This window comes from Lissotriton helveticus, chromosome 3_2 (genome assembly GCF_964261635.1).
Source record: "Lissotriton helveticus chromosome 3_2, aLisHel1.1, whole genome shotgun sequence".
NCBI classification, from domain to species: Eukaryota; Metazoa; Chordata; class Amphibia; order Caudata; family Salamandridae; genus Lissotriton; species Lissotriton helveticus.
In genome coordinates this window covers 237,975,498-238,001,601 of record NC_136062.1, presented here as the reverse complement: position 1 = coordinate 238,001,601, position 26,104 = coordinate 237,975,498, and the positions used below count along the sequence as shown (strand labels likewise).

Genomic DNA, 26,104 nt, shown 5'->3' with positions numbered 1-26,104 from the left:
CATGCCTTTACTGCACTACTGTTGTAATGTCATGTGAGGCTGCAGGGGCTTGAAATTGTGCTGAGCCCGAATGTTTGGTTGGCAGATTCCCAGATTGTACATCTGAGACCAACTGGATGGCTATGAACTTTGAAAAATATCAACTGGAAATACACAGGTCTACGTGATATTGTGATGCCAGTGTAGTAGCATCATGACTTAATAACCAAACCAGTCCGCAACTGTACTTGTCACTATCGAACATAATGCACTTCTATGAAAGATGAGCAGGTGACCGAGTGAGAACCAGTAGAGACTGAGTTTGGCTGTAAGAGGGCAGGCTTGGACTAATAGGCTAATAGAGGAAGGCACCCCAAAACAGTCTCTACCCAGGCTTCATATGGAAAGCCCTGCTGCAGGCACACCTGCTTCAGCTCACTGCCAGTCATGTTATCCATCATCTTTTCAGGAACCCATGTTTTTATGCTGAGCAGCTCAGGGCTTTAGTGTTTTGACAGCAGCTTTATATATAGACAGTATTGCCTGTGGAGGCCTCGTTGAGATTCTGGACTACTGGCTGAGCTGAAAGGTGGGGTACACTAGTACGTTATGACCCATGTGTTTAAATCCCTTACTGCTAATATTGTACAGGTCGTAGTCTAGTCACACATTAATGTGCAGTACTTTGTCAGTTTTTACATCAACCCCCATTCTTCTAGACACACAGGATGGGCTAGCTGCAGAAACACAAATATGAAAACTCTTTGGGTGCGAAAGACTTTTTGACATTGCAAGTTGTTGACCAGGTGCTCCACTTCAGTCCTCACGAGCTCCACACACCCTAGCCGTTTTCTCTTTTGCTTGGTCTAACTTCCTCAGAGAACTTGTATATTTTTCCACTGTCTCCAAAGACAGCTGGCACGGGTTACTCACCCAGTCTTGTATGTTAAGGACCATACAAAAACAATGTACATACAAAAACAATGTAGATGTCGCACAGTTTTTTATGCTAATTTCTATGGTCTTTTGCGCATGAAACCGGAGAACCTGTGGCCAGACTGTGCTCTTTGATCCTTAGCCACTTAACAGGTTTCTTGGAGGGCATTAATTGCAATCGGTCATCGAGGCTTTTCTAGCAAGAACTAAAAGGAGACACCCTGAACTTTGGGTGAGTAGTCTGTTTTCATCGCAGTAACGTAGCTAGGCCTTTTGCCGCACGTGGTGGCCCCAGCCTTTGCTGCCCAGCGATAGCCATAGGAGCATGGGAAGGAGGGGGATGGGGGGGGGGGGGGGGGGCTAGTGAACAAATACTGTTTTACCTACGCCCGCTTGGGGCAGTTGGGTGCATCACAGTTTCCTTATGCTGATGGCGGGCCATCTGAAGATTTTACAGAGCATTTGGATCGTATGAAAGCAGGCTGAGGCGACTGTGTTAACCTGATGTTAAATGGAGAGTACACCGTCCAGTATGATGCCGAGGTTGTAGGTGTGGTCTTTTGGCATAGGGGGGCAGGGGGTAGGTCCAAGCTCCACTGGCCACCAGTAGAGTAAGCAGACAAGCTGAATGTCGTTTTAGTAGGAGAAGAGGTTGATATAAGATCGGACAATGTATACGAGTGGTGTCATGTAGATTTAGAAGAGGATAGGTCTGAGGCATGTGCCTTGGGGGACCCCGCAGGTGATGTGCTTGGGTTGCGTGGTGGAGGAGGACTCCGGGTGCATCCTGTGAGAAAAAATGCCATCAAACTGAGCTCATTGTCTGATTCCAGTCTGGTGTCATATATCGATGTGTGTGGTGGGTGACCGTGTCAAAAGCTGTGGAGAGATCATGGAGAATGAGCGTGGCGGATTCTCTTCAAGTATGGCTAGGATATAATCTCCTGCTGTGGTTGGCTCTGAAGCCTGACTGGGGAGGGTCCAGCAGTTTATTTCTTTCAAGATTAACTGTTAGTAGGAGTTTGATGGCCTACTCTAAGACTTTGGTGGGGAACAGGAGAGGGGAGATGGGACGGTATTTCTGGAGCTCTCTGGAGTCTGCTAAAGGTTTCTTGAGGAGGGCTCTGACCTCTGTGTGTTTCCATGCATCCAGAATGGTGGCTGTAGATATTGAAGCATTGAGGACAATGTTGAGCTGGTGGCTGATCTTGTTGCTTCAGAGGTTGAAGAGTCAGTGGAGGCATGGGTCTGTGGATGCTCCTCAGTGGATGAAGTTAATCAGGTTGGTAGTTGTGCTAAGTTGTTCCCATGCAGTGAGCGGGTGGTTGGTGGTCATGGTAGTTGAGTTGCAAGAGAGGTCAGAGGGTTGGGGATCGAAGTGTCTGTAGGTGGTTGCTATCTTGTGGAAATGGTCGGCAAGGGATTTGCAGAGTTGCGAGGGAGGGATCGAGTTTTCATCGGCTGAAGGGCAGGAACACGGACGTTGGTGGAGTTCCTTGGTTTGGTTGGTGCTGGTATCGATCTGGTATGTCGGTCTTTTTTTGTGGCATTGAGCTGGCGGTGGTAGTCATTGAAGGCTGATTTGTAGGCGGCTCAGTCTGACTTTCTTGCTGGTTTGCCATCTTCTTTCCAGTTGTTTACACCTGCATTTTGATATGAGTTCTGGTGTGTACCTGCTGGCTCGTTTAGTGGGTCTGTGTGTTTTGGTTGGTTAAAGTAAATGTAAGCATTAGACTTTTTGTTCAGCTCTCCGTCATTGCAAATTGCAATGTACCTTAGCTATGTGATGAAACTTCACCCGACAGATAATGGTATTCTCAACTCCATACACTCTCCAGATCATAAGCAGACAGTCTAATACCAGCTATTTACAGCAACCCATCTTGCATTGGACCCAGGCATCCACACCAGAAGCTCGAAGTGCCTTTAACATGTAAAAACTAAACAATCTCACTGCACTTATCCAGGTGTTAATGTAAGAAGTTGACTAAATACAATACCAAGTGAATTTCTTGGTTTTCAATGTCTCTCTGGTGATGACTAACCCATGTGGTTTGTGAGAAATTCTTATAAAGAACCCATTCATCTTTTAATACAAGGGACTCTGTTCCAATAAATTGCCACACTTGTTTTTTCACTCTCAATCTTCTGATAATTGTACAAGTTTGAGTATTACTATTCTGTAAATAAAATGTTTGATCCTTACAAATGTTGGAGAGGTTATATCCATGGCACTCTTAACCAACTGATATTGGGGATAGTCGTTTACTTGTTAATACTATTTTCCTTGCCTATCTAATGATCTGCAGTGGGGAGAGTAAGTAGATGGTAGATAAGGAGAGACAGCAGGAGTTAATATTAATGCGAGCAGTGTGTTTAAATGTGTGCGGCAGCATTGAGAGGTAATGAGATTACTGTTATTTAACCTAGTTCATTATTTGCTCGTAAACTATTTTTCTTATGGTAGGTTTTGGACATCCTGAAGAAGGGTGTTCCTCCCTTGCAGATGGTGGTTCGAGAGTTTCAGTGAGTACTAGTTATATTGTCCTTTATAGTATGCAAATAGAAGGTGTTTTGTTTTTTTGGTGGTGGTAAACCCCTGATTGGCTTTCATTAGTGCCAGGGTTCAAAACTGTCTCGAATGAGATGTAGAGCACATTCACGTCATGTGCACATTGAATCTGAAGTACTTAATAGTGTTGTTCAAAAATATAATTCACGATAATCGTTGCAGCAGTGTGTTTAAAATACAACAGCAATTGAGTCACTCGTGTCTTAAATCCGTGCTAAATTAGAAATAGCACTTGTTTAGTAAACCTCATAATACTATACTGCATACTGGCAGTAATAAAGTAATGTTCTTAGCAAATTATTATACTTTACACCTTATTGACTGCCAAATTCACTTCTTTGCATAATTGTCACATTTCATATTGTCATTCAGCATCTCTTCAGAGCAAACATTCAAGGCTGTAGATTAAGACAAAGGTATTGGACAAGAGGAATGCAGTGAAACCAATCTAAATTCAGTATGCCAGATTCTGGGTTTCTCTAACGCTAGAGCTAGTCTCAAATTGGTGAACTATTGCATTGCAAGGGAAAACAGATCACCAGCGCCTGCAGAATCAGTGGAACAAAGTAGCAGTGTTTTCTTGATATAAATGTTAGATATTTAAGTGCACTAAAAGCAGTTTTAAAGAAGTCAAATGTAATTCCAATGTAGTTAGAAAGAGAAAATGTAATGATTATAGGACTAAACCAGCATAAAATCGGATGAGAATCAGGAGATATTAACTTTTGAAGACCAATATCAAACACCTATAGGAAAAAGTGACCACTGAAAGCTACTCTTGCAACACAAATTAGCACAATTTACCTGAAAACTGTTCTGCTTTAGTGATACTGGGAGGTCTGGGGAAGATCCTCTTACTTTCCAGGATGATAAACTAGAGTGCTTTAACAATTCTCAGGTGACAGGACAACGTCCTCTGCACAGTTCAACAGTTTTATAAAGGCTGAATCTCATTCTCTAACTAGGGCTCCAGGTAGGTCTGGTTCAATCCACTGCCAACTGGTTAGCTAGTCTTTAAACACCGGTGGAGCCCTTCTAAAGCCTTTCAGTCATTGAAGGTACTTATATTAACCTTTCCTGATCATTCAGAACTCTTTCCATGCTTGGTACAAGGAGAAGCAGGTCCAAGCCTTGTTCTTTCTGGTTATTCTGGTCACCGCTAGCCCCACTTGTGTTCTGGTGAGCTTTTGGTAAAAATACATTTTTATCATACACACTAGTTCATGGTGATGCCTCTATCTAATACTAATAGAAACCCCCCTGTCCAATCTGTTTGCTTTCCTGAAAACTATCCCTAAGTAACAACCTCTTGAGTTTTCCAAGATGGCTAAATATGTCCCCCAATGATTCCCTCTCCCAATTGTGAACAAGACCATGGCTGAGAAAGAACCCCGTTCAAACAGGCCTCAGCCTAGGGTCCTGATTAGTATAAACCTGTCAGAAAGCCAGACTTCAGGCTGGTCGTTTGAATTTGGTTACACTCCTTTCTCATTCTGTATTTGTGGTAAGGGATTCATTCTCCTATTTGTCCTACAGAGTCAGCTTTGTCTCTGAGCAGGAAGGTATTTCACACCTAAAAGTGGGATACCCAAATGTGTTACTCCACTTCTGTCTAAAAGTCTCACTTCTTTTTGGAGTAAATTTGAGCCATCGATCTTAACGTTAAATTATCAATTTTGATAAATCCTACAGTTATTTGTTGTGAATCACACTTGAGCAATATTTGAGAAGATGAAACTGGCCAAAGAGTAGACCCCTGAGCTCATCTTCCCTACAGTAAATCCTTCATCTGGTAGAAATGCTTCTACCAGATGCTGTTGGGTGCCACTTTCCACGGTTTTAGTACTATTGAAAAATCTAATTGCAGTTTGAGTTAACTGGGTAGATTGAGCTGAGCCTTTCAAATTGAGGTGTACAATCTCAATCCACTCAATCTGGGCAGTAATATATGTGTTTATGCATGGCACATGGAAGGAGGTGTCCCATTAAATTGAGGTTTTGAAGCACCAGATGAAGATTTCTATCCCTACCCATAATTTTTTAATTAGAAAGCAATACTCCAAAACCCACCTGTACAAAGATTAATGACACTTTCTGGAGTGTATGTTGGAGACGCTGACTGTCTGCCCTGAATGAAATGGGCAAACTTAGAATCCTGTGCAAATATTGACCCCTATTTTGGCCCTCTCCCCATTCACGATGTAATAATTTGGCTATTGGCAGACTCCTGAAAGAGGTACAAAAGGATCGTTGTATTATCCATGTTTAGTGGACATGTGAAGATACACTCTACAGTAGCTTCAGGTGAGTTTTACCATAATGGCTACATCTTGGCAAGAGGCAGTCCTGATCCTCATATATGAACAGATTGACTGATCAGCCCTCTACGATCAACAGTGTCTAAAACTATAGGTGTTGGGTATGGCAGTGCCAAAGAAGGATGATATTCTGTCTCCCAAATGTGGATTTAAGTAGTTCACTAATATGATCTTGTGACCTCTCAATTGGTATGAGTTAGTAATGGACCTATCACTGTGGATACTTTTGTAATTGATATACTACTTATAGTGGATTCATAATAAGATATTACTCCATTGTACCATTGAAATGTATTTTGTTTTTAAGGAATGTCAGTGAGTTGTTTTAGAAGATAGGAAACCACTTACAATTACAAGAACTTGATAATGTTTACAGTATTAAGACGGGAAAGTTTTTTTAACAATGTTTACTTATCCAAAAATATCGTTTAATGTTATTTTACAAGCCTGTTTATTCGAGGATGTCTTAGTTTCTCAATTTCGTTTGAAGCATTTGACTTAGTTTCCTACCCTAAACTTGGTCTGAGAAGAAAAATTTATACATTTTACAGAATATACTGACATTCTTTCAAATGCAATTTTATTCCGAATGATCAGAGTTCTTTGATAAAATCCTATTATGATGAACATTACATTTGTGTCCTGCAGCGTTTTCCTCTTGCTTTCCATGCCTTTGCACCAAGCCATGCATAGATATTTGATTGGAGAGAACCTTTCTAGAGTTCCTACTCTCTTACTTTACTGTAAAAGGCATTTAAGTAATGATTGGACAAAATCCATTTTTTTATCTATATTTAAAGTTAGTTCATTTCCATAACACATGAATAGCCCCCATCATACGCTGAAGACCTTCTGACAGGTGTGGGTCTCTTTACAAGTTTGGCCTTCCTTATGGATTTAGTGGAGTATTGTTTCTTTAATTAAAGTGCCAATATAGTGCCTCCTTGTCATTTGAGAGGGCCATCATACAATATTAGAGGAAGCTTAAACATTGTGATGGCTGTCCTTGGCAAGAGCTTGGTGCTAGTTGTATCCTTAATGTTCTGATGAGATTACATTTTGGCAGGTAATTTGACCGCGTTCTTTCTGGCTATCAATTTTACATTTCCAAAAGTTTCTTGAACATGTTCAAACAATTTAGTTGGCCCCTAAAAAAACTATTATTCATTACTAATCCAAGATAGATGACCACTGGGAGAAACATTTAGCCTGATGCCCAGCACATTATTTATGCATTTATTATGATGTGAAAAGTATGGGTTTTATCGTCTAGAGTTTCTGATTCTGAAATGCTACCTTCCATGTAGCAAAAAAATATGGCACTGCTTATAAGATGAGTACTGCTAACTATTCCTTAACTTCTGAAACCTACATCAAACCTTTTACTTTAATTTATACAGGTCCATTCTGATGTGTCCAATGTCTTCCTGTACTCTGGACTGGTCTGTTATGTGGCGGGGTAGTGCCTTTCTCTTGCATTTCCTTACTCTTATGTATATGCTGTAAAGACTTTTTTGAGCTACTGTATTAACTTCTTTCCTTCACCATTGCAGGAGTGGGTCTGTATTGATGCAAGGAGAGCTCATATTTCAGAGCCCAGCACCACCCAGTAAGGAAGTTCTTCAGACCCTCATTGACTCAGTCGGATCTGGGAATGTTTTTGGAAGATCGTCCTTCCTGGTGGATCCGACATCCTTTGTTGTGGCAGGTACTTTTTTATAAGAAATAGTTTGGGTCTTATCTGACTTGATTGATGCCAAGAGTTGCAATTTATACTCAGAGCTGTTGCATTATGGCTTAATTGCTAATGGTGTTATTACATCCTTCGGTCTAAGGGATGAAATGCATGAATGAGACTAATCTCATGGAAGACGGGCATTTCATTTGGGGAGATGGAGTACCCAAGGGTGGCACATGAGTTAGCCTTCCTTTCTGCAAACACCGAACAGCTTGGAGAGCTGCAAACTGAGCACGAAACGTGTCTCTCTGGAACCAGGTGACTTGGACATAGATCTCCTGTATAGGATTTACCGACATGGTGTAAGCATTAACTGTTCAACAGTCTTCTCCAAGAGAAGATGGACTGCGAGTGACATGGCAGAGTAGCTCCAGTCGCCCCTTAAACTGGATTATTTGCCAGAATTGACACAAACAGTAAGTTTCTTGTTGATGAAGACCAGCAGTGATGGGCTTTATTTGGAAACTGGCAGTGTTGCATATAAAATGTAGTCCTGTTGACATTATTTGCTCCCCTTTGCATGGCATATTGGTGTTATGATTATTTCATTGAGCACATTTCAGACTCATTTTACAAACTAACAACTTATGAAAACAAATATACGTAGACAGTCATGTTTGCCAGTCACCTATGGGAAATACTGCATTGTTGTATTTTTCAGAACACAGACATTCTGCCATTCAGTCTTGGATTTCTTCCCGTAATCACTTGCTAGGCAGAACAACCTTCAGTATCTTTTCATTGCCACCTTTACAAATAGATTCTTCCCAATAGATTTTAATAAGGCATCTGAATCCATCCCTTTCAACTGCTAGGGTCTTATTTATTTGGAGATACGTGAGTGCTTGAATTTCAGAGATGGTGTCTGATCAATGTTTCTCTAACTGTTCTTTACCATGCTCAATTCCAGATGCGAAGTCGGATCTTAATGCAGAGGATCGGTACTTTCCTGGTTTTGCTGTTGCAATCATAGTCATGTGTGGGCTGGCCATCATCTCCATTCCCTTCATCATATTCCTGGTGAGATCATAGGAAATTGATGTGAAGCATGTTCTAAATGAAACTGTGATGGACTATCTGAACGAGCCATCGCATTAACTCAAGGTCCAGTGTACTTCTAAACTGTTTGAATTTAACCTGGATGTTTATTAGCATTTCTATATAGGCAGTACCGTGACCAGAGCCCAAGGTAAGGACTGTACCAATGGTATTTGTGACACATTGGCCGTATATTGCATTGTGCATGCTGGATATTGCAGGCAGCTGTATACATCTGCTGAATTGGTCAATAGTGCATACTTGTTTTTGTGCACCACCCTGTATTGGGCTTGCAGTAGTATGATGCATGAATTCGATTAGCTAACTTCAAAGTCTTCTCAGAACAATTTGCTCATCTGTAGAAGACAATGCCATTCTATTAAAATCCTGTTTCCCCCCACAAAGAGGTATCCTTGTCAGATCTAATCAAACCATGATAAAGCCATAATTACTTTCAGTGCTTATGTTCGGTAGAAACTGCTTAAAGCAATCAGTCATTAAAGCCAGTGGTGGTATATGGGCATATCACTGACGCTACTCAAACTTTTGGCATGTGGTCAGCATTATTAGACCAACAGTGACCTTCTTGCATTGACTGTAACCTCATGCTAAAATGGACAGCTGACCAGTATTGTGGGATTGTGTGTAAGAGCTGTGACTCCGTTAAATTGCAGCGTGGTGTCTTCAGATCCCCTTGTGTCCAAGTTCAAATACTCCTACTCATTCACCATCTCGTAGTTCTATAAGTTTCAAAGATGTTGGTGAGTTCACTCTTGGTGGTACTGGTATGTGGATGTGAGGTGAAAGACTTATGAGCTGAATTTTACAGTTGATTTTATCATGTCTAATACGGGTTATGTACATTTGTATAAGGTAATGGCTGAAAAAAAGTATGTCATATTTAATCCTTTTATTTCAACCTGCAGCCGGTCGGTTTAATGTAGTGAATTCTATTTACATGGGATCGGGGGGTGGGGATTACTATGATGCCTATTTTTTTCTGTACATTCTGCTTAGATCACTATCTGGATATTAGTACTGGGGAGTGCAGCATGCAGCATGTGTTGTGTGTCTTCCTGGTCATACGATCACCCATCTTGAGGTCTCCATACAATTGCTAGAAACCTCTCACCATTCTTCTGGTTGTACTAAGGGCTGCAAAATCTTCCCAAAAACTGCACTGCTATCTTTCATACAACAGATATGTTTAAGAAATTGAAAGCAGACGGAAAAGCTAAGAAACTAGACAAATCGTGGAACACAAGAGAATACAAATTGTGCGTTACCAGTGATGCACCATATTGGAGAAAATCGACACAAAGCAGAAAAGTTGGGACCCATTATATTTCTGGATTTCAGTGTCAGATGTGGCTTATTGTATAAGAACACAATGCCAATTAGCATTAATCACAGGAAATAAAGTGAACATTACTCTAGTTTCATTCTACAGTCTGATAGCTTATCTTTACAGAATCTGATTTACATGGAATCAGACCTCAATAACAGAACAGAAAATTAAGCCAGTGGCTCCAGAAAGGTTGGCTGGGGCTTGCAAAGACTTTGTCAAGAACAAAAGTAGCTGAGATTACCTTTTCAAGGGCATGACTGACTATGAGAAATGCTAAGTAAAAGTTATACAAATATCCAGTTGCAGTTCATACTGGAGTAAACGGGAAGACAAGGCCTTTCACTGCCCATCCCTTATCTAGCACTTCGTACCCTACCTTACAATGATCAGCATCAAGATCATGGAAACTCCGTAAGGGGCAATGTGAATGTGGAATCTGTCTCCAGTTGCTGAATCATGCAAAAGTTGTAATTTCCATATCTTGCCAAGAGGAACTTAGCGGTACTCTTCCACAGTACGATCATTTGCATCTCGCTCCCATTTCTTCCACGCAACTGCTGAGTGACAACTGATGGCTTCATACCGAAAGGAACAATTCCTTTTCTGCTATCCTTGTGTTTTCAGTCTTCTCAGTTATCACTCAACTCCAGTGGCAGCTTATGTTTTCCAGCTTATTACTTCCACCAATTATCCTCTCATTCCTTAGTCTTCAACTTGACCCACTGGCCTTTCCTTGACTTACCTCTCGCTTTTCTGGAGCCCACCTATGTCAGTCTCCCTGCTATATTGAATAGGAGTTAATTTCCACTGAATTTGTTGCCTATGAATTATTCCTCACAATCCCTTCATTGACTTTTAAGCTAATGTGTAACAGTGAGAAATGCATGGTCAAATGTTTTTTTTTCTGCACCATCCTGTGTCCTTCAGTCTCACTGGAGAGTGAGGTTCTGCCGTTCTCAGAAGGTCCAGGTTTGCTACTTCAAGCCCCCGGATACCTACACAAGTCCATCGCCAAAATTGATAGTCTGTAAAACAATAGAGGCCTGTGCAAGATGGCGACCACTCTGTTGGCTGAGTGAGCGCTCGTAGCTGATAATACCCCCCCACCCCACTCAAGCACGGCAAAGAGTTTATGATCTGCAGTTAACCTCGATGCTAGAATATAACTGATCCCCATCCGAAGGAGTAAGGTATGCTGTAGGATATACTCTCGGCTAATTGGTCTGCGGTCCTGCTTGCCCGCCTGGTGTGGTGCCTCCTTCGAGGCTTCTGTTGATTCCCGGCTGAGAGTCTGTGCGTGGTAGCCAGAACTACTATGCCGCTGAAGAATGCCCGAGGGGCCAAGACACAAGCAGTCTGAGATTTATCCGTGTCAGTCAGTCCCAGAAGTGAACCAGGAGAAACGACATGGAGCAGCTGCAGATAGCGAAAATGGTCTGGGACACGAGAGCAGCCAGACGGCCAGGGAAGAAAACCACTCCTGCTATCTTTCTACCGTCTAGAAAAGGAAAGATTGCTAAACAGGAGGGATGCTTGACGGAGGAGGCTGCCCTGAGTGCTCGACTGGACGTGGTGAGCTTTGGCAATCCAGGGTTTTCTGGACTTGTTTTGGATGTTGCTATGATCCGGAGGGAGGTGGGGGGGGGGAGGGGTGCAGGAAAATACCCCGAGCAATCCCTTAGTGCGCACCACAGGGGAGACTGAACTGTCTGGGGCAAGTACATCGAGCACAGGCAGAATACCCAGGAGCCCGCACCCGCCAGTGCAGAGGCGGAGGTTACCAAATTGGATGGTGCAAGTGCTATCAATGTATGGGAATGATATTAATCCCATAGACCAGCCTGAGCCAGATGTTGACGATAATTTCTTCTCCCTATCAGATCACTCCAACTCATCAGGAGATGAGTCACTCCAGATGTCGGAAATGCCTTCAGGTGGGGAGGGGGGGGATCACCAAATGGTCAGTGGAGTGAGACTGGCAGCACACACCAGGATGAGGGGCCGGGTACTCGTACCATGGCATCTGGTACGGCACTGTATGGAAGAAGTTACCTACATCTGTGTCTGGAGAACAAGGGGATTTAGCTGCCGCTTGGTATTATTCTCTCTCCTCAAATTTGGGAACAAACCCAGGCGATAGAGTGAGACAAGGTTTGCGCAATCCATTAGAGCGCCCAGAAGGTATCGCCCTTGCTGCGACCATGACAAATAGAGAAATAACCCACGCTAAGAGCCACAAAACACAAGGAACTTGCCGCAAGCTCCAAAATTCACTTTGTCGAGTGGCCATGTCCTTTTCGGAATTTAACGAGAGGATATCTGAAGCGGAGAACAGGATTTCCACACTTGAGTATGAGATGATTATCTAGAAAGCTGCCACAGATGCCCTGGTGTCTCAGAAGAATGACATTGCGTGGAAGCTCGAGGACATGGAAAATCGCCTCAGTCGCAATAATTTACCAGTCCTTGTCGAACTGGAAGGTAAGGAAGGCTCTGATCCTCAGAAGTTTATTGCAGTACTTTTCACAGAAGCTTTCACTGAACTGACAGTGGGCTTGCGCTACAGAGGTGCAACAAGCTCACTTGTTCCCTTTCTGCCAGAACACTCACTCAGGGTATAGTCACTCTGCCCCACGACCCAGAGCAGTAGTGAGCTGTCTGTCCAACTTTCTGTCTAGACAGGCTCTGTATGATCTGGCGAGGCCAGATAGGAAGAGAAAGGGAAAAGGGTGTGACTTCTTTGTCCGGCCAGATTATTGTCCCACAACTGTAGAAAAAAGGTGGCAGTTGTGATAGTTAATCCATTTCAGATCAAAGGCGCTCAAGCGTTTCTTCAGAATACTGCTAAACTTAAGCGTATATTCAAAGACTCCATTTTTCACTTCCGAGGTCAAGGCTAGGAAATTTTTACATAGCATTAAATCTTAGGGAAGGGGTCAGTACTAAATAAGATCAAGTGGGCATTGTTAGTGTAAGTTGAAGCTGGCCATATACTTAGTTTTGGGCTGCTAGTTTTATATTGTGCCGTGCTTTATCTTTTCTTATTATACACATTGGGGTGGGTTGGGTGAATCTGGGAGGATGGGGGGGGACACGATCAGTGTCGCTGCGAGGCTCTTCATCACACAAGGCCTACAGGTCTTTCAGCCTCCATGTTTGGTGTGGTAGGGGGGCTTCCGCTGGCAGAGGAAGCATCGGGGTGGGTTTGGGGGGGTGTTCTGGAGGGAGGATCTGCTGTGGGTTCAGAGGTGAAAACTGAAAATAAGCCAGTAAACGACTTGGTGCAAACAGGAGTAAAGGATGCAATGTTTTGGGGGAGAGTATACTGTCCGAGCAATTTAAGATGGGTGCATGAGGGATAGATTGTCGATCTACTTTTTTAACATATGTGGTCTCAATGACTGGGCCAAGCGGCAAAGCGTGGCACAGGAAATCAGAAAGATATGCCCGAAGTGTTGTGTCTCTAAGAGAGACCGATACCTTGGGGAAAGCATAAGGTTATAACTGAGCTAGGGTATAAGCTCTTGGTATGCACATCGCTATTCTTTCTAAGTCCAATATTCTATCCTTCGGTAAGACCCTTGTGGCTGTTGGGCGATAGTTGAATGCTTAGCTGGTAATAGGAAATGTACAATATGCTCTGTGTATGGATCTAATTTTGATGAAGCTCAGATATTAGATTATCTAAATACAGAGCTGGCTTCCTGGGCATCCCCTTTGATACTGTGCGGGGATTTTAATATTCAATTGAAAGAAGTTACTCTACGTGCCGGTAGAGATAAATATGGTGGTGGGAAACCTAAGGTCTATAAGGCCTTGCAGCAACTTCTGTATGCTCATGGTTTAACTGACGCTTTGCCTCGGTTAAAGCATCCTGACCCAGGGTATACACACTACTCTTACCCGCATCAAAAGCTCGCTAGATTAGATTACTTTTTTGTAACTAAAACATTTGGCAGAGGCACAGATACAGGCTTTCTCCAGGATCACTTCAGATCATAACCCATTGTTATTAAAACTTGTAATGCATGGTTTGGTGCGACCTTGTGAGACCTTTTCATTCGATAGGCAGCTACTGCTTAATTAACCGTTTATTTGCCACATTTGACAGTGGCTAAACCAGTCTTTTTTCCATCAATCGCAATTCTACCACTAATTGCATGGTTTGGGATGCTTTAAAAGCAGTGTTCCGGGGGGATAATCTTAGTATGGACTATTTGTTCAAAAACAGCAGAGGCAGCTTATACAGGGGCTACATGAGGACCGCTAGAATGCAAAGTATACCCTTATGCATGCTTGGCAGGGGAATTCAGTCACAATTCAGGCGCAAACTGAGGTAGCCTGCTGCAAGGCCAGGATAAACGTGCAGTGGTATAAAGATAATGCTAACAAATATCTTCTTTTTAGAAGGGAATGCTAAGAGTATGGGGAGGCAACAGGCAGATGCCTGGGAAATAAAACTGGGTGCAAGGAGGTCAAATGCGCAGTCACTGCGATTGAAGATTCAGCTGGAAGATTATCTGAAACACCCACAGAAATCCTGGAGATTTTCAGGGCTTTCTCTGAGGAATTGTATATGTAGGTTCAAAACAGCCAGGAGAGAACAGTGTCTTTTTACAGAGATGTTGAGCTCAGATGATCAGATGTTATAGGCACCTCCAAATATCTCCGAAGAGCTTGTGGAGGCTGTTGGCTCTTTAGCAGAAGGTAGGGCTGCCGGGCCTGAGAAACTCCCTTTAGAATTCTATAAAACTTCTTTTTTTAGCTAAAATCAGATATTCTTATCACGTTTTTAGGAAGCACAGATGGGGGGGATGCCCCGGTCTCATGGGATGTAGCGAATATCATCATTTAAAAAAAAAAAAAAAAATTCCATACTACTACCTGGGTCGTATAGACCCATTTCACTTTTAAATTGTGATGGGGAAAAATATGCAAAAATCTTAGCTACTAGGCGCTCACGAGTGATTACTTCCTTAGTCTCTGTCCGCCAAACGGCTTTTTTCCAGGAAGAGGCACGGTCAGCCATATTAGCAGGGTAGTTACCCTGCTGGATTCTGCTAATTTTCAACAAGCTCCATGTGGAGTAGTGCTACTTGATGCAGCAAAGGTGTTGACTGTGTCTCTTAGGAATTTTTATGGGTAACCATGCAGTGGCAAGGTTTCGGGCCTGGCTTTGTCAGGGCAATTGGAACCATGTATAAATCTCCTAGTCTCGAATGTGCGTTGGGGCTCGGATCTGACCTAGTGCCAATATCAAGAGATACCAGACAAGGCTGTCTATGCTCCCCTTTACTCTTTGCCTTTTATATGAATCCATTTCTGAACTTATTGGAGAAGAGTTTAAGCATTTAACCGGAGAGATCTGGGCAAGAGCAAGTCAAAATTTTAGCAGATGACATGGCTGTAGTCTGGCGGGATCCAGCCAAGGCCCCGGTAGAGACTGAATAGCTAGCAACTCTATTCGGGCAAAACTCTGGCTACAAATTAAATATGATTACTAAAAAAGTGGTCCCTAGACATTCTATAGATATACTTGAAAGTAAATATAGACTAGATAGGTTCTATATTCTTTGTCCAGCCGGACAGAATTTTAATAGTCAATACATTTATAAAGAGGAACACATTCATACACCGTTCAAGTGGGACAGCACCTGTGATCTACTAACATAATAAAACAAACCAGTGTGGGGAAAAGGGTTCAGACAACGGGAAAAAGTCTGTGAACATTAAATTGAAGTAGACTTAAATAGTATGAAGACACCATTGCCAGTAATGATGTACAGTATATTAACATGCATATGGTGTACAAATCGTCAACGGCGTTTCGATCCCTATGTCGGAATAGTGGGATCATCTTGAGGACATTAGAATTGTTATGCCTGTATGCTTTTCAAGACCATACATAATTCTTGTGTTGGTATTAACAAGTTTACTACATATGGCGCGAAAACACACATTGGGAGGAAAGAGGGAAAAAAGGGAAAATTTAGGTTATCTAGCAGCTAGTGAACCTTGTAAACACGTGGAGAATAGCGACCCATGTCGTCCTCTAATGCAATTCTCCTTAAAATTAGATATTGAACTGCACAGCCATCTCCCTCCTTTTCAATCCTCTTGATGTAGTGCTTGTTTATTCTTTCTCCTCTCCCCACGGCCATTACTTTCAGTAGCTCCAATTTCTGTTCGCCGTTTTGCACACACGCTAGTCTCTACGCGTTTACAAGGTTCACTAGCTGCTAGATAACCTACATTTTCCCTTTTTTCACTCTTACCTCCCATTGTATGTTTTCGTTCCAAATGTAGTAAACTTGTTAATGAATGTACTAAGACAAGAATTATGTATTGTCTTAGAAAGCATACAGGCATAACAATTCTAATCTCCTGAAGATGATCCCACTATTCTGACATAGGGATCGAAACACCGTTGACGATTTGTACACCATATGCATGTTAATATAATGTATATCGTTACCGGCAATGGTGTCTTCATACTATTTAAGTCTACTTCAATTTTATGTTCATACTTTTTCCCCATTGCCTGACCCCTTTTTCCCACCCTTGTTTGTTGTTTTATCATGTTAGTAGGACCCAAGTGGTGTCCCACTTGAACTGTATATGAATTCTTCCTCTTTATAAATGTATTGACTATTAAAATTCTGTCCGGCTGGACAAAGAATATAGAACCTATCTAGTCTATATTTACTTTCAAGTCTATCTATAGGATGTCTATGGACCACTGTCTTTAGTAATCATATAGATACCCAAGGTCCCTGTCCAATTGCATATTGGGTTTCCCTTGTTCCTTAAATAGCACTCATTAAATATAGCCAAGACACAAATAATATGCACAAACCAAGCACTATTTATTGATTCCAAGGTTACTGAGAGGCAGCATACCTGGGGGTCCGTATTAACGCATGTCTGGAGAAAATTGTACTCTCTAATTGGGACCCCATGGGGCGGAAAATTAAAAGGGAGCTAGATAAGAGTAGAAGGTCTGAATCTTTCAATGGTGGGAAGATGCAAAGCCTTAAAGATAGATATTATGCCTAGGGTTCTGTATTATTTTAGGTCTTTACCCCTGGAACTCATGAGAAAGCAACTCAAGAAACTATAATCCAAATGCAGCAGTCTCATGTGGGCTCAAGGCAAACCTTGCCAAGCAATGAAATGTATGAATCTACCACGATCACGACTGGGCTGGGCAGTACCTAATTGTATCATCTTCTGTTGGGCATGCCTACTTCAGCATATGTGAATCTTATTGGTTGGGGAAGGAGAAGTCAAGTTAGCAGAGTTCCTGCATATCTTTCAAATGCTGCTGGGCTCTGATGTGGAGAGGGGCTCCTTTCAAAATCTAGAGCCCAGTTATTCCAAGAGAGCCTGCTTCAAGGTCGTTCATGCTGTACATAAGGTATGGTTCCAGGTTCGGAGGCACCTTCAGATTGGCAGGATTCATTTTTATACACCTACCTCTTCAGCATTATTACCATCTATTTTCCTGGATACCACAATGGCCAGATGGAGACGAAATGGTATTTTGACCTTGGGAGACTTAGTGGATTACAGTGGTACACCGTCTTATTCCTCACTGGTTTCTGAATTTGATCTGCCGAAAACTGATTTTCTTAAATACCTGCAGATCCGGAACTATTAATTAAAAAAAAAAAGTAAATGTAGAATGCTTAGCCCAAATAAACAACCTGTTGGAGGCAGTTAGGGGGCTGGGGAAGATTTGTATCCTATATCAAACTCTCCTCAATGCAACTTGACGATCTGGAGGCACAGAATCTAAAATGGAATGCCAGACTAGCTCAGGGAGGGAACATTTTACAAGATTCTATTGCTCTGTGTGAAAAGCTCCTAGTATCCTCCAGTCTTAAAACACAGCACTACAAGACTATGTCTAACTTGTACTATACTACTGTTAAAATTACACAATGGGGTGGGCATAATGATGGCAAATACACACGGTGTGGGATGGATCAGGCCGAATGTCCACATATGTTTCGTGCGTGCCCAGAGCTGAGGGATCTGATTAGTAGAATGGAGGTCTTAACGGAGGTTACAGGGGCACAGATCATGATTACATCCAGTGTTCTGCTATTGGGATTCCTGGAAGATTCATGGTTAATTATGAGGTGTATAAATTCAGGTATTTAATATTCATAGCTGTGGCCTGATTATGTATAGCGTCATTGTGGCGGCAGAAAGAACCACCGTCCTTCGAAATGTGGAGAGGAAGGTTATATGCCGTGTGTAATTTAGAGTATAGTCTATATGCTCTTAAGGGGCCGCAAAAATGGAAATTGGGTATAGAGATATGGGGTGCCTTAGTCGATCATTTGGCGCTTGCTACGGCTTAGCTTGCTCTTTGGGCATACTCTTTGTCTTGTCCTCTCTTGTGCTTTCTTTCTTCTTGGTATCTATGAATTGATATTTATGTTGGATCCAATCAGAGTAATACATTTGTGTTGCATATAGATATTAAGTATTAGACCACTATGACTGTTTATAATCTCTGTATTTGTTCCTCTTTTTTTTCTCTCCCTTTTTTGATTCAGGAATTGTGTGTTTGTTGAAATACTTTATGTAAATGTATATTATCAGTTATTGGCTAATCAAAAATATATATATATTTTAAAAAGAGGCCTGTGCCCTTGAAATCTAACTGTAAAAACAATATTTTAATCGGCATTCAGTGGGTACCAGCTGTATTGTGAGCAAGGTCTGACAAGCTCGCTTAACTCTGCTGGGGTGGGAGGGAGGCATTTACAAACTGCAAAATATAGAGGCTAGCCCCAAATCTTTATCCCGACTTTAGCTTCCTTTTTCTAATTTATATCTTTTTTGCATTACTGGATAATCCTCTACCCATACATTTCCAACCACAGCCGAAATGTTTTCCTCTGCATGTTTTTGTGAGAATGAGTGCCAGTCCACCATAGGCAAACCTACGTATGAAGAAGGTAAATATCAATGGGATGATTGAAACTTCTCTTTGCTGCTCTCTTAATCTGTTCGTGCTCATAGATAGTCGTGCAAAGCTGCCAGGCCGGGCGTCAAAAACACACTTTAATATGCCTTCTATCTAACCTCAAAGGGATATCTCAATAAGGTCATTATCGATGAGCTAAATATTATCTTGTACAAGAGTCCTGACCAGATTCAATCACTCTGCACTAACGGCAAGGGTTGGCGGCTTGTCACCAAAGCAATCTTCCACCAAGAGTGTGGCCAATAAAGATAACTCAATGGAGTCAAGCTTTTGCTTCACTGGCAGCTAAATCTTGCTAGGTTTGCTTGATACTATTCCTGGTAAAAGGCGGCAGAAAAACACTTGTACAGAAACCCTGTTTCCAAATAAAGCATTTCCCAATTTGAGGGGAAGCAAAGCAATGGACCCAGCGCCAGATCTGCCTCAATTTTAGCTGACCCGTTTTAATGTGTTGGATCTTTCAGTTTCAATTGAACCTCCACTTTCTTACATTTGGGATATGGTCACTGTTCAGAAATTGTGGCCTAAAAACTCAGTGTTCGTTTTTGCCCACTTTGCTTTCTGAAAGGAAGCTTTTGCACTGGTTTCTCATGATTTGGTAATGTATGTGACTCTTGTACATGTTGCTCCTCGGGCTGTTCTGTGATCTCCTCAACCAGTGGCGGCTTGTGAACTTTGAGGTGGGGGGTATATATGCACCTGCAATCGGAAGAAGAGAGCAAGACAGGCACTCTAAAAGAGGGTTCAGGGGTGGTTATATCCTGCACGAACATTGTGACAAAACAAGGGGAAAATGTGGTATCTTACTGTGTATTTTTTAGGTAAATTGCCTAAAACCCCAGAGGTGCTGAATATTCCATTGTTTTACGGTGTGACAACCAAGTGCAACTCCCTGTCCGCTTGTTGGTGCTCAACTTCCCAAGGCACTTGAGAATCAATGTTGGCAAAATATTTTTTTTCATCACAATTTTCCATACAAACTGGGTAAACAGCTGTGTGTAACGCAGGGAGTAAAACAATGGCAACACCAGATCACATGACATAATTTCTCAAAATGCACAATATTGCATCTTGCCGCTTCGAAATGGGAATGAGTGTACATTTATGCTTGAAAGGGTTTAGTCTGAACAGCTGAAGCTAGCACTCCTAGAAGCACACCTTAAAGTCAGTGTAACAAAGATTCAGGTAAAAGACTGCAGCAGATTGACAAACTGCCAGCACAGCAATAAAACAAAACGCAATAATAAACAATAGTCAGAGTGTGCAGTGGAATGCATTTTCAGTTAATGTTGGAAGACACTCATGGTCCACTAACCTCCTCAAAATAATTATTGGTGCTCAGGAGGATGTCTGTGGTGACAAATAGTGGTAACACCACCTGCCTATGAACTCTGAGCTATACCTAGTTTCTTTCAGCCTTTCTAGCTATTTAAACATGCTAACATTGGAGGCTGAAGCATAGGTGTGTCCATAGAATCCATAAGGTTATCATGGGACTTTGTAATGTAAACGGCATTTGTAAAGCGCTCGGTTACTCAGTGTCTTGGTTCTACGCACCTCATTTAACGACTGGTAGAGAGACATTAAACACTTTTCTGATTAAAAAGCAATGTCTTCAATTTTTTCCAAAACTGAAAGGTGGCTAAAATATACCATGACTCCAAAGTGAGTTTGTTCCACGCCGACGGTCTCAAGAATGAGAAGGGCCTGCCATCCGTTCTAGATCTCCGGAATCCTTGGGACTTTGATCAGAAAAAGGTTAGCTGAGCAAAGGCACCTGGATGGAGCATAGAAACTGATCCTAGTTCTGAGGTACCCTATACGAGCCTGATGAAGGGCCCTATGTACCAATAACAAGGTCTTAAGAAGGATCCTTTCCAAATAGGGAGCTAGTGCAGTGACCTTAAATGTGGGGATACATGTGTTCAGTGGTAGGCCTAGAAAAGACAACCCTTGACGTAATTAAGGCCTATACTACCTGTTGCAAAGGAAGACAAAATGCAAAAACTTTCTTAGCACACGCAAGGCCAAAACACATTCCCACCACTGCATTAACATGAGGCAAAAATGAAAGCCCACCATCAAAGTTAATGCCCATATTCTTAGCCAAGCTAGTCTGGCGTAACACACAGGCCAAAAAAACTGCCACCAAAAAGAGGATCTCCGTCTTTTCGGCATTACAGTTGAGCTAGTGACATGTCAGCCATTGAAAAACTGCTGTCAGACAGGTTCTGCTTTTTGCCAGGGAATAATTCATCCCTGCCCCAGAAAAACAGTAGCTGAGTGTCATCAGCAGAAGAAATTACTTTCGCTTCTAGGGACTCTCCCAAAAGAGAAAGTAGAGTGAGATGAATATTAAATAGTGTAGGACTCAAAGCAGAGGCACTCCCACTTGCAAATCATGCAACCCAGACGTATAAGGACACTAGACATTTTGAACCCTTCCTTCAAGGAACTAGGTCAACCAGTCCCATGCAGACCCCCCTCCAAATTCCAATAGTATAGTATGAGGTAACGTGTTGAAGGTTGCAGAGATATCGTACATAATCAGTATTGACATCTAAGGCACCCCGATCTAATCTACCACTTCCACTAGCTCAGTCTCTGTACTGAAACTGGGGCGAAAGACAGATTGGCTCGGATGTAATAAATTGTTCCTTTCCAGGAACTAAGAGAGCTGATGGTTAACCTGCTTCTCTAAGACATTCGAGAGGGCTGGAAACAAAGAAATCGGTCTGTAATTGGATGGTTTTCCAGGGTCAGTCTGGGGTTTCTGCTGTGGCGGGATTTTTGTCTGCTTCCAGGTGGGAGGCCCTTTTGCTGATGACAGAGAAGCATTCAAAAGTGTATTGGCCACCTAATTAATGTCTGACCCTAAAGCCAGCAGGCACGGAGGGGCAAGGGCCAGATGGAGATCCAGACTTAAGGGTGTGGATCGCTGAAAGAGATCCTTCCAGTCAAGTCATAGGATTCTGCTTTGGATAAGGCTGCATATTGCCCCCATAGACTCCTCCATCTGCACAGCAGGGAGAAGACTGGCCTGGATAGTCGCAATCTTAGTCTGAAAGTAGTGAGCCGTAGTTCACACCAAACCCCAGAGGGTTCCTGGCGCCCAACTCTAGCCTCCGGGGCCATAAAGATTTCCCACATTTTCTACTGCCCACTTTCTAATGTAGGGTTAGAAAGTGGGAAGACTGGTTGAAGCCTCTCTTGAAACTAATAGGTGTGTGTGGGTGCTAGATTGCAAGAAGTGAGGTAATGCTTGATAGGGTCTGAAAGATTGTGGTTACTTAGCATTTCTCTTTTAAGTGACTTATGTATGATGTAACTTATCCTCACTAAAGCAATCCAATACCATCGATTTTGTAATATATACAAAATGCAAAAAAATACACCAAGAAACGAAACCGTGTTAACAAAAAAGGAAGACAAATAGATACCCATTTAGTGGCTGATTTGTACAAAGTGAAATCATAAAACCTGGATAAAAAACAGCTTCTCTGTTTAAAAATGAGTTAAAGAGCACTTCATTTAATTTCACCAAAACTCCTATTCACTAACTCGTATGAAAGCACTTTAGAATATGGGTGTACGGGATACCAGCTGTAGAGAAACCTAATGTTTCAATTAATATACTATAATTCACTATAATAATCTAGGCCACGTGCAGGGCTCACGTGACCACTTTTATGCCGTAGTTCACTAATGGTTCAGGTTTAAAAACTATCACTTTTAATAAGTATTTCTCAGTGTAGTTTGTAGTGCTATAAAGTGACCTGTTGAAAATGACAAATCTTTCATATGTTAAAGAAATCCAGCTGTTTTAATTTGGAAGACACGATCATATTTACATAACTTTTTATACAGGTTATATCAACTTTCGTTGCTTTGAGCAAACCAACTCCAGAAGGCTTCAAGTCATTTTCACCCAAATACAACACCAAGAGATCAGGGCATGACTTTCCCGCTATGAATTTTGTGAGCCTTGCAAGTAACTCACCCCATCTCATTCCCCTCTTCCCCCACCAAGACACAACTACTCTGACTCTAATCAGCCCCAACTGCTCTCCAAAAGTCCTTTGTTCAGCCGGTTTTGCAGCCGAACGAACCAAAGAATGTTCAACAATCCATACTGCTGTGATTGCACTGGGCAGGCCAGCGACACAAACTAAGAAAGAAAAAAAAAGTATTAACCCCCTCATTTATGCATCCTAATATAACTTATAGCAATCTGAAGACAATCTGCCCAAAACATTGAGCTTCTCAGATGGCAAACTTGCCCATTCTGCCTCAGTTGCTGCCCTAATCTTGAAAGAAAGAGTGCTATATTTATCCGCTGCTGAACCCATAAATCTTAAAGCAATCCTCAAGACTTTAAGATCTTGAAATGTGGAGAATGGTGAACTATCATCATGTAGAAAAACACGCCCTTGAAATAGAAAACGTAACTTAATGAAATTAAACCATCTGGTCACCGGGCAACAAAAAGGTTTATCTGACCTAAGAAATAAACTGCATGCCCTTTTCCGAACTGATCAGTTTTAGATAGTATCAAATGTATAACTCCGCTGTTGCTGCCACCTTACCTGTAGATAAACTGGGGGTACCTTTTAACCCAACAAATCCGAAATGCAAAATGCTCCAGTGTGAAGCCAAACCATGCAGTGAGAAAATAAAGCCACTTCCTAGTCGGACACATTTAACTCAAACTTGCTAACACTTCCTGCAAAACTGACAAATAGACAGCCTGTCTCGCCTAACTCCCCCCTCCCTACTCCCACCTGCCAACATCCTTCTGCAAACTTCTCCCAATCTGGGGGGTCATAACCCTCGAACACTTCTTGTAAAATGAGATGCATGCACGTTTTACTGAAATAGTCACTGCAGACAAACACTTATAAATCTCACTCCTAATGAACTGAACTGTCTGCATTCCATGTAATCCTCCACTTTATCTTGTAATTGTGCCTCAGACTGCAGAAAGTCCTGCCACACTAGTCCGTATGATTTCTTAGTGGAAAGTACAGCTGACTTCTCGATTAGATTAAGTATCCTCATGTCTTAAGCTCCCTCAGTTCCCCAGGCACCCTGGTCTTCTCCTGGCTCCTGGCTCCAGACCACAGAACCTCTGCCACTTTAAATGAGAATGCATCCGCGATGTTATCCACCCTGGGTACATATCTTACTCTGAAGATCATCGCAAAAGAAATGTAGGCAACAAACGCATAACACGCTTGTCTTTTGACCTCTGAAAAGGTACTGATTGATCCATTGAATGTTACTGTTCGGTTTACAAGCAAATGGCCCCATAAACAGCCATCACCAAGGGGATTTTTTTTTTTAAAGCATTGTTCCTTTTTTGCCTTAATCCAACCTTCGGCCAGGACTCTTCACCCATCTTCCATCCTAAAAGAGACCAAAGCCATGTACTCCTGCTGCGTCTGACTAAATCTGAACCTGACAAAACTATTAATCCTGAAAGAACAAGATGGTCACACCGTTGAAGCTTTCTAAAAAATGTAATGCAGATCAACACACGCTAGCATTCAACTGCAATCTTTGAGGCAATGTGGCACAAGATCAGAATAAACCCAGTCTTCTGCAGAAAGTCCGTCGCGCTCGTCCTTCCAACTTTTTTGCATAAAACTGCTTCCTCCAACAGCTCTCAGTCTTTCAACTTTGTCTTGTGGTAAACAATCCTCCATTTAAGTAGAATCAAATTCAATGCTTAAAGTAAATTAAGTCAAATGTCCATCCGTCTTTTCTGAAGAAAGAGGAACACCCAACTCTTTAATCAGCTCTTAGAATACAGCTAGTTCTGCGCCACATTTGCTCGAATTCACCTTTCCAACAAACAAAAAATCTAAATAATGCATAACCGATCTGTATGCACACCTGAATTGAAAAAAACACTGTAGAAAGCAGCTGAATATCTCAAAGAAGAAAGTGAGCAGCCCAAAGGCACCATTCTGTCAACCTAGATGTTCCCTTCAAAGAGATCCCAGCATTGAAAAATCTCCTGGGTGAACCAGCAGCAGCTGGAAGGCAGCCTTTATATCAGACTTGGCCATTCTGGCTCCTTTCCCACAAGCTTCCACTAAAGTCATTAAATCATCTGTTGAGGCATATTTTACTACTGCATCTTCACAGTCATTAACCACTTCCGCGCTCATGACGAGCTGAGCTCGTCATGAGTTGTGCCGCTCGCACGCTCATGACGAGCTCAGCTCGTCATGTAACGCGGCTTTTTGAAAAAAGCCGCGCAGCGCAAAAATAGCCGCCGCACGCATGCGGTTAACAAAATCTCCTTGAGGCAAAGCTAAATGGTGAATCGGCCAAAACTCCCCTTGTTGTTTCTTGGGGATTAAACCCAGCAGGTATATTGTGAAGTTGTCAAATGGCCATTCATGAAATGCCCCAATATTTCTGCCTTCCAAAACTTTATGCAATTTATTTCATACCACTGCTACCGGAGGTTCTGCTGACTTTAAATTCTTAGCCCAATGACCCACTTGCCCAAGATACTGTGACTGGATGCTTCCCTCCGCAGTTGGAACAATCTTACCTTTACTTATACTATGCCCTGAGGCAACTTTCTCTGTTAAAGAACCAACATGCTTGTCTGTCATCTGTCTCCTTTCTGTGGCCAAGGTCCCATCCTGTGGCACCCACCCGAACTGGTGGAGCGCCCCTGAAAGGGCATATATGTAATAGGCAGAGCACTTGATGTATCTGCCAACGGAGCCAGCCTTGACTGTGTCACCCGTTGCATCCCTCAATCATTATCAACCTCACCACACTCTTTGTAGGCATTGGCAGCCAACCTCACCTGAAACTCATGGTACCTGAACCAACCAAAACAATCGTAGACCATCTGTGCTCTACAAACCATATCCTTTTACTTGAATAGATAGACGCATTGTACCGGATAGCGTATGCGATATACATTGGCATATATTAAAAAAAATCAGAAGTCTAATCCTCAATCATGGTGGCCCGTCTTCCTGACCTCTCCTGTGACATTCCTTAGTTTGTATTTCCATATGTAAAAACTTAAATACATCAATAAATTCTCTCTTCCAAAATGTTTTCCTTTGTAGCTTGCATCAAATGTGCCCCTAAAGACATGGGCATTCCATACATGGCAATTTTGTGTACCACGCCCTTGGCTTCT

General features: G+C 42.2%; 1 protein-coding gene across 4 annotated transcripts in view; it reads left to right on the top strand.

Moving 5' to 3' along the window:
• LOC144826600 (uncharacterized) overlaps positions 1-26,104 on the top strand; it is a 497,905-nt gene that overhangs the window by 430,780 nt on the left and 41,021 nt on the right. For all 4 annotated transcript variants that reach the window (XM_078685107.1, XM_078685106.1, XM_078685105.1 and 1 more), the window contains 3 exons: positions 3,383-3,441; positions 7,359-7,513; positions 8,454-8,563. In XM_078685107.1, the coding sequence (XP_078541233.1) occupies positions 3,383-3,441; positions 7,359-7,513; positions 8,454-8,563 (324 nt within the window). The remainder of the gene's footprint in view (positions 1-3,382; positions 3,442-7,358; positions 7,514-8,453; positions 8,564-26,104) is intronic.